This window comes from Diabrotica virgifera, chromosome 1, assembly GCF_917563875.1.
Source record: "Diabrotica virgifera virgifera chromosome 1, PGI_DIABVI_V3a".
In the NCBI taxonomy this organism is placed as follows: Eukaryota; Metazoa; Arthropoda; class Insecta; order Coleoptera; family Chrysomelidae; genus Diabrotica; species Diabrotica virgifera.
Genome location: NC_065443.1, coordinates 215131072 through 215140524, shown reverse-complemented (window position 1 = coordinate 215140524; position 9453 = coordinate 215131072). Strand labels below are relative to the sequence as shown.

Genomic DNA, 9453 nt, shown 5'->3' with positions numbered 1-9453 from the left:
ATCTTAGTAGGCATCCACTCGTCGTTGACCACCGTTGTTTTTAGCACCGCTGCTTCTTTTGATTCTGTTTTTTTTTGCAGTGGGAACACTCCACAGGGCATGGTCTTCTAGAAAGAAAATCAGCATTCCTGTGGCTAACTCCGGCTCGATACTCGATCTTGAAATCTTATTCTTGAAGTCGTTCAATCCATCTGGCTATCTGACCCTGTGGATTCTTAAACTGCATTAACTACTTAAGGGAGGCATGGTCGTTTCGGATTAGAAACTTCCTTCCACAGAGATATTGATAGAAGTGTTCTACTGATTTCACTACTGCCAGAAGGTCACTGGTCTTTAAGTCTTCTCCAAAACGATTGTCTCGTCTAAATACACCAGGCACGTTTCTCAAGATAACCCCCCAACAAAACATTTTCCATAAGCCTCTCAAATGTTGCAGGAGCTATACAGAGTCCAAATGGCATAACGTTGAATTGCCACAATCCAGATTCTGAGGTGAAGGCTGTCTTCTCTTTATCCACTGGGTCCATTTCTACCTGCCAATATCCAGACTTCAAGTTCAACGTAGAAAACAATTTACTTCCAGCCAATGTATCCAACGTGTTGTCGATCCAAGGCGATAACTATATTGGTAACATTGTTCAATAAACGGTAGTCCACACGGATCCTCATAGTTTCGTCTTTCTTCTTGACCAGGACCACCGGAGAGACCCATAGGCTCGTAGAGTAGAAGGTTCTATCACCCCGTATTTTCCCTAAATTCCCTTAATTGTAGTCTGACGGATTATGGATATGACGGGTACACAAGATCCTACTTTTGTCTCCTTGATGGTCACTGGCTAGCCATTGACAATCAGTCTTACGGGAATTTGTTTAGCAGAAGTAACCAATTCCTTTCCAATAATTATGATTCCTCGGCCAACCTCATCGTCGTGGTTCCATCACAACAGGTGTTCTTTCTTCCACAATTCCCTGTAGCCCCGCAACTACGATCGTTTCACTCCTTGCAGGCATAATTGTATCTTCGTCATCATGTGGATTGTACTGATGGTTGATTAGGTATTGAAATTTTTCGGATTCTTTCATACTCTGCCACTGGTTAAATTTAGTATCAACTGTTTTTCTTTATTTTTGTCTGTTGCTCCCATGATCATATATTTGGTTTTGTTCTCATTTATATTCAAACCATACTTCAGTGCTTCTTCGATAATATTCTTCGCTACCCTCCTTCTTAGTTCTTTGGTCTTCTTTTATCGATTTTTGCTGTAGTCCGTCTCGGTCTCATCTTGACTTTACAGTATAAGGAACATAGGCAATGCAGTCATTATGAGAGTTTTTAGCGCGGTAATGCCGATTTTATCAAAAATAATTTGTAATCGAACATTAGAGAGATTAAATTAAAACTGATTTAAAAAGGCAATCTACAATTTTAGGATTCATATGTGTCTATAGGACTATAGAAAGCCATTGGTGAAGGCTATACATTGGTGCTCGTTTTTAAATAGTTTCTTCCGTCCTAATTCTACTGTGCTTACTTAGCGTTCCATTATAATATATCCCATTCCATGAATTATATGCAGGTAATAAAAAACAAATACATTTTGAAAAATAATATCTCGATATGCATCAAAATATTTAATAAAAGATTTACTTAAGTGGTCAAAAGAAAATATAGAAGCAGGCTGGTTTTGGTAATAAAACAATCAATAAAAGTATATGAAATTTTATTTACAAAATAACTACTATACTAAACATATTTAAGTAAATTATAAAGTTTTTTTGATTGGTTTAGGAGCGACACTAACTTTAATAGGCTTGCACAGATCCAACAAAGTGGGCGTAGAGTCGGCGATGGTTTTCTTCTTGCCGATGTCAGCTTCTGGAATGGCTAAAGCTACATTAATTTCCACATCGCAAGCTTCAGACCACACATGATGTGAAATCAATACTGAAGTAAGAAGTCTAATATTGTGACCAATCTCGTTATCTCTTTCTGTAGCATCATAATAAAGTGGCTTCAAATGTGCGGGACGAGGAAGGATTATCTGTGTTCTTTGATCTGGATATTTCACCTTCAACCGCACTCTGGTTGGGTCTATCAAGTGTTTAAGTTCCGCCTCAAATGGTACAGACATAATCAAACCTGCAGTAAACTTTAATGATGTATCACTTCGATTTGTGGGCTCTAAAATAATAGCAGAACTCATTCTAATATTAATATTTGGTGAAGGTATCTTTCCCATCTTGGTTTCTGACAAAATAGGTATAAGCACTCTAGAAACAGCTCCAGGTTTAGGTTCTTCTAGTTGAGACAATTCAGAAAATACAAAAGCTGTAAAATTGTCTGGTTGAAGACCAGCAACAGTCAAATCTCTCTGCATATCCTCTACTACAGTAAGGAAATGGTGACAAGGAGCTAATGCTGAAGCGTTGCTACCTTTAACTATATATACTAGGTTTAAAGCTAAAGCTTGTAGTCTTAGCTGTTTTACAGCACATTGCTCTACTGAACTGAGTCCTACAAAGAAGAATTGAAGTTTCAGACATAACTGGAGTAAGTTCTGTATGCTGGTTTTAAGATTGTGGGATTGCTGTGTAGCTAGAATGCTAGGATTTGCCCAAAATCCTTTTTCCAGAACCTGAAAAATCTCTAGCTGGGCAGAAATATACAAGGCTGTAAACTGTGCTGTTCCAGCAACAGTTGCATCCATTTCGCTAAGTCTGTGTAAGTGTTCCTTAGCTGTTTGTAATAATGAAGCCTGTACCCTTACATTACTCTCTGCTATATCCAAATTATTAATAACATTGTTTAAAAAATTTAAACTTTCTGGAACAGACATCGGTCTAGGGATAGAATGTAAATTTGAGTCTGGCAAGCTTAATATTGGAACATATTGAGTCATGGTATCTCTTAAATAAAGATAGTGTCTCAATGTGTGTGGTTCCAATAGTTGCACTATAGTAAGAGAATGTTGTGCAGCATTGAGAATCAATATAAGAAGGCAAATATACTGAGCATTATCTACATCAGGTTCAGCAGTATCAAAAAATGGATGTATACTTAAAAACTGTGGTACTAGAGGTAGTACTAGCTCTGGATGCCTAGAACCTACTTTTTGCAAACAATGAAAAGTTGATCTCTTGTCTTGAGGGTACTTTTTTAAATTATCTAACAGCTTTTCAACGCACATCTTCAATCCTGCAGATGTAGACATCTTACAAGAAGCCAACATTCTATGCAGACCTTCCCTAACCTCTTGAGAAAAATCTTCCAAAGCTCCCAATATAGTTTCTAATTGATCATCTCTTAAAATGATATGCTCTGATATTAACCTTAGACTATCAATAGCTTTAAGTCTTACATCCTCAATTTCATCATTGAACATATCTACTAAAAAATCTAGTGCCATATTGGCAAAATGTGGATTACTTATTGACAGCTGACAAAGTGATTCAACAGATGTTGATCTCACTTCCAAAAACTCATCTTCTAAACCATGCACAAATGCACCACAAGCTCCACTGCTCATAAGACTTATACTGTCTGCATCTAGAACTTCTTTTGGAGCATCATCAGCCCATTTCTTTCCACTTGCCCATTCTCCACTGGTTACATTCTCCCAGGCTAGCTCATGAGCTGTTCGTTTTCTTCTCATGTTGGACATTAACTTTTTGTCTAAAGTTTGGCACAGGAACTTTGGACTGACTAGCTTCATAGAACCTAAAAAAATAAAAAAAAAACTATATAAATTTCATATTAAGTACAGCCATAAAAATATTTGCAAAGGTTAAAATAGCAAATAAGTATATTGCAAATTTTAACAAACTAGGTGATAAGACACTGTTTTGATAGAAAATGCAGAAAATATGAGAAGGGTATATAAATTATATCATCAATAATTAATTAACTCCGACCTAGCCAGTCCCAAGTCTGGTTAGAAAAGGAGAGAGATGAATGGTTAGTGGATGGGTCTTGGTGGCAGTAGCTATGCCTAGTGACTTCCGTCATTAAATACTAAGCAATGGGCTAGTTGACATATATAAATGAAACTAACAAATCCTACCCACGATGGGATGTGTGAAGGTGTCTCCAGAGCTGCATACCTGGAACCCCTTGCCCAAGGTATGGTAACCCTAACAGAAGGGTCCCTGACCACCCAGGTTGGCCTTAGGGCTAACAACCCTATCCCATTAACAAGACATTATTACATGATGAGATCTACAGCTACAGCTAAAGAAAATAGACAATGAAGACCATGAAACAATGAAAACCAATGCATCCGAACTAAGGACAATGTTTTAAAAATATACAAATGGAATGTGCAGAAACTTTATGAACCTGGAAATCTTAAAAAATTAATAGACCTAGAAATCTAAAAAAGACAATGTGCTATCTATTACAGCTGTTGCCAGACCGATTGGGTGAATTCGGGACTGTTGGGATCAACGACATTAACCCTTGGGACACACACTGAGGTGTCAGAAACCCCAGCACTTTTTTAACATCGCATCAAATCCTTAAGACTTTAGGTAACGGTTTTTGAGCTCTAGGCAAATTCAGCTTACCTCTCCCACTACATAAACCTAAAGTGGTAGGATTCCACGAGAATTAGTAGGTATACATGCTGCCACTGTGTTAGTCAGTTGTGGGGTTCTACAAACCCAATAGACATTTTGTATTATGTATCTGTGTTTTTTTATTATTTCTATTGTTTATGTCTCTGATAACGACTAATAAGTTGTTTATAAGATTATTTTAACTCAGGACTTTCATTAGTAGTGACAAATGTTAAGTTTTAACTGAAGTTTTTTGTATGAAATGGTATTTTTTCTGTAAAATATTAATTTTTTTGTACAATATTATTTGTTTGTGTAGAACTTGATTTTGAATAAACTAACCCCTAGTAATTTGTTAAAAATTAGGAATAGAACCGGTGGGGTAAGACACACTCCAGTATGTGTTTGGTGTACAAGAAATACACTCACCAGCAGAAAATTCCGCCACCCAAAATTTTTGATTAAGGTTGACAATTTATAACTTAATTATTTGTGCTCCGATTTTCAAGATTCTTGCACCAGTTTGTATGTACATGTATTGATATCGTTTGGTATTATTCCGTTATTAAAAATTTGCTTGCGTGGCATTATACAGGGGTGAATGGAAGCGTTGAATTTTCTCCTAACTTTAAAAAAATCTGCGGAAAAATGGAAGAGCTGATTTTGTTTCATATTCCTGTCATATTATCCAGGAGGCATCACTAAAATTTTGTTTTCTGTATTATCTTAATATCTCTTTTCTTGTAAGAGCTGTACCATTTTTTGTAAATAAAAACACTGATTTGACTAATAAAATAGAGGTTGGATTGATAAGATTAAAATGGCCCGCATGCAGCCCAGATCTCAATCCTAGTGAGCATTTATGGGATGAATTAAAAAAGCTATTAGCCGTTGTATGATTACTAGCAGGTATTGAAAGAAACAATTTAATAAAATCAAAACAAGCAATAAACAATACGAATTACAACACCTGCCAATGCCTACTCATTTACTGTGCCTTCGTAGCTTGGAAGTGGAATTCTTCGAGTGGAATTTCTCAATAGGCGCATATACACATATTCAAATTGGTTGGTTGTTAAATGACTCAAAAAACAATAAAGGATATATTATATAGGTAATTAAATTCAGGTTAAGCTTACCACACCTGGCTGGTCGAAAACAACAAACGAACGAATTCACTATTTCACGTCTTTTCACTCGGGTTGTCTTAATGCATCTCTTCTTTATCTCGTAGGGACAGAGTTTTTGGATTTCAAGTGGTTGAAAGTCCCTTTCTTCGTGACATATGTGAATTTCGATAACATGATTGCCAGGAACAACACTGTTGTCGACAAGGGAAAAAAAGGGACATGATTTCGAACTATTTACACAACAAATCAATTGTATGAAATTTCCAACAGCCGTTATCCTAGGCCTCTAGGAAATTTGGTACAGTTATGGTCCTGGTAGAGGAATACCGGGCTATTCCCCAGGAAAGGATAACACATCTTTATTCAATGCCAAACAGATTGCGAGCAGTCGTTGCTGCAAGAGGTGGACATACCAGCTTTGAATTGTTTTGTTTTGTTGTTATTTTTGTTTTGTTTTGTTAATTTTAGTGCGTTTGATATTTTTAATTAAATAAACCTCCAAAGCAGTGTTTTTATTTACAGCTCTTACCAGGAAAGAGATATTCGGATAATTCAAAAACAAAACCTTAGTGATACCTCCAGGATAATACAAAAGGAGTATGAAATATAATCAGCCCACCAATTTTTCCACAATTGTTTTTTAAAAATTACGAGAAAATACAAGGCTTCACCCCCGTATAATGCCATCTAATCAAAAAATTTTTGTCACCAGAATAAGAAACGACGTCAATACATGTACCTACAAACTATTCCATGAATCTTGAAAATCGGAGTACAAATAATAAAGTTATAGATTGTCAGACTTAATCAAAAATTTTGGGTGGCGGAAAAAAAATTAACTTTTTTATCCCATGCCTAGATTTTGTGTCACATTGGAACTACTAAAATTTTTTATCTATAAGGAAAAATCGAACAAATTATAACTAATAACTGATTAGGCAACATAGAGAAATAGTTACATTGACAAACCTGCGTCAGATTTCTAAGTGTAATAGCACGATTCTCTTATCTGTTTAAGAATTCATTAGTGTTGATCCGTAGGGAAGTAATGTTTATTTATAATTAATTTATTATATTTTTGTGTAAGAGAACTAAGTTATTGGACTATTTGAAAAAATAGAATATTGTTAATTGTGAGTTTTATTTATAGGTAAGTATATTTTACGTAAAATTTTATGTGAGTATAAATATGAAGTTCTAGGAGGATTTTTTATTCTAAAAATATTATCACTAGTTTAAAAAGAATGGGAAAAGTTCATCAACCGAAAAATAAAGTGAAATCTTCCAAGAAAATGTCCATTAAAAACTGTGCCATAATTATGCCAATATCGAAATTAGAGCTACCACAAATTTTAATAATGAAAGTACCTATAAGAAGTAATCTACTGTTGTCATAAATAAAAAAGTTTGAAAATTTGTTTCCCATGAAAATGAAATTCACAATAAATCTATATTTAGGTACAGAAATCCTGACTACAGTACAAATGCTACTTTTTTCAAGTTATATATTCATTGTCGACAATATTTTCGAACTTGCTTCAATCTGTAGTTCATTTCTTATGACTAAACAAGGTATTTTATATAAACGTTTATAGTAAAACTTATAAGTAGAGCTCGGTTTATTTTATTTTGGTTTATTTTTATAAATATTTATTTACTAATAATAAAATTGTTTTTATTACTTCCATTTAGCGCGACTATGAGTATATTGTCACAATATTGATCTTAGATAATGTCAAATATTGCCACTGTGGCCAAAGCTTCACAGAACTTTTGAAAAAGGGTATAATACTATCTCCCGAAGTAATATTGATGACACGCTACTGTGGCCTCGTAATACAATCAGTTAAGAATTAAGAATAGACATAAGCAACTCAAGTAACAACTTTAAAAATCAATACTATAGTAAATACACTTACCTAACAATTGAGCAGCTAGTGTCCTTACATTCATGGAAAGGTCAGTAACCCCATTGCATATTTTACCAAAAGCATCATCTATCAATCTGATCTCATGTTCACTTCCAGGTACAAATATTTCATTTTCAGGATATGTATTACCTAACAACCAGATAAGCTTTAAAACAACATGTCTAACGATTTCATAGTCATCTTTAAGGGCATTACTGACATCTATATAAATATTTGGATTAATCTTGAAGTTTCTTTCATGTAGACATACAATCGTTGAGAAAGCTTGACATCTAACCCGTGCATCGTCATGATTAAAATAAGATCTTATGAGATGTACTAACGTTTCAGTATTTTCATCTGTAGTTAACGGAGAATGGACACCAATTATCTCCAAGCACTTACACTTCACAGCATGACTAGTGTCTTTCAAATACAATTTAGCAACTTCTACTAGCTTCACATGAAATGCAGTAGCAACGTCAGCTACCAATTTGCCTAACTTTAAAATTGTATTCATTCCTTGTGCGATGACCTTATGGGAATTGTCATTTTTTAACAGCAATATAGTTTCGTCTATTACAGCCACAACTTCAGAATTATTTTCTACACCAATTTCATACAACAAAGAAAGAATTTTCACTCTTACAGATGATTCCTTCTCGTTTTTAAAATGATCTCCAAGTTTCTTAACTGCCTCACTTATATCACTAGCGTCCAGATCTGTATCAGATATTTGGAGAAGCAAGTTTAAAACCTCATTGCTTGTTTTGCATTCTTCTAAGTGGTTTACTAAAGTCAAGAAGTTCTTTCCAGATGTTGATATTTGTTTTTTTACCAAACGAAGTCTTTTAGTAGGAATACCAGAAGTAGGCTCTTGGATTGTTTGGCTGTATTCAGCCAGAGCTCTCTTTTTTAAAACTGCAGCCATTTTAATTAATCACTGTTTAAAACATAATTTATTACTAGTGTATTTGGTAAATGCTTTATATAAATTAGGTTAATGTTGTTATAGTTATATTCTTCTTTTTTGTCATAGATAGAACCTTATTTTTGTAATCAAAAATAATTTAAAGACTGGGAGTTGGGAGTCTTTAATAATCTGTTCAAATCTGTTTAGTTCGAAACTTCATAATTTCATAAACTTTATTTATAACCTATAAATGTCACACACAAGTGACCGAAGAAAAAGAAGAGAAAAAGATAGAATGAAAAAATAGCTATCTTCAGCGGAACGTAATCTGGACATTCAAAAGTCCAATATTATGTCCAAACTATGATTTTAGTAATTAGTAATACAAGTAAATCACAAAAATAATAGTATTGTGAGTACTAACTGCCGTCATTTTGTAGCACTTTTTATTTAAAAAATACTACAATTAAAAAATCCAGACCAGTAGCTGAATCCCGAATCCCCGAAAGAAGAAAATATTTGACGTTGACATTTAACTGTTTACTTTTTCTGTTTTTTTACAATACAGAAATTTTGTATTTTCATTAAGAAAAGGTATAATATTTTATATTAACAAATAATATTGTACAAATTAATATTCTTTAGCTTTAACGATGTTAAGAAGGCCTCCAACGAGTATTGAACTAAAACTGGATGATATTAGTGAATATGAAGAGATGAAGCAGAATAAGGAAAAACAACAAAAATCATTCAGTCCACCCGTCTGGTCAGTAGCTCCTAAAACGAATAAAGAAATCTACGCCAGAATTGGATATGTTCCTCCAGAACATGTTCAACCACATACAAATATGATGTGAATGCAAATATGAGAACCATTTGTTATTTTGTTTATAATTTTTGACTAAATGCTGTTCATACATGTAGGTAATAAACTATTTATTTTGTA

General features: G+C 34.1%; 2 protein-coding genes across 2 annotated transcripts; one reads left to right on the top strand and one right to left on the bottom strand.

Annotated features, from left to right (window-relative positions):
• Positions 1-1704: 1704 nt before the first annotated feature.
• Positions 1705-8806, bottom strand: LOC114326420 (integrator complex subunit 4). Its single transcript, XM_028274786.2, has 2 exons — positions 7604-8806; positions 1705-3718 (listed from the first exon to the last, which is right to left on the bottom strand). The coding sequence occupies exons 1-2, from the start codon at positions 8523-8525 to the stop codon at positions 1764-1766; spliced, it is 2877 nt and encodes a 958-aa protein (XP_028130587.2). The 5' UTR covers positions 8526-8806; the 3' UTR covers positions 1705-1763.
• A 97-nt stretch (positions 8807-8903) lies between these two features.
• LOC114326421 (anaphase-promoting complex subunit CDC26) lies at positions 8904-9453 on the top strand. The gene has a single exon (XM_028274787.2). It carries the CDS (start codon positions 9161-9163, stop codon positions 9362-9364), a length of 204 nt encoding a protein of 67 aa, XP_028130588.1. The 5' UTR covers positions 8904-9160; the 3' UTR covers positions 9365-9453.

Coding starts and splice junctions, on each gene's coding strand:
- LOC114326420 (XM_028274786.2), bottom strand. CDS start 8,525: ATGGCTGCAGTTTTAAAAAAGAGAGCTCTGGCTGAATACAGCCAAACA. Junction 3,719..7,603: donor ACTAGCTGCTCAATTGTTAG/GTAAGTGTATTT, acceptor TTATTTTTTTAG/GTTCTATGAAGCTAGTCAGT.
- LOC114326421 (XM_028274787.2), top strand. CDS start 9,161: ATGTTAAGAAGGCCTCCAACGAGTATTGAACTAAAACTGGATGATATT.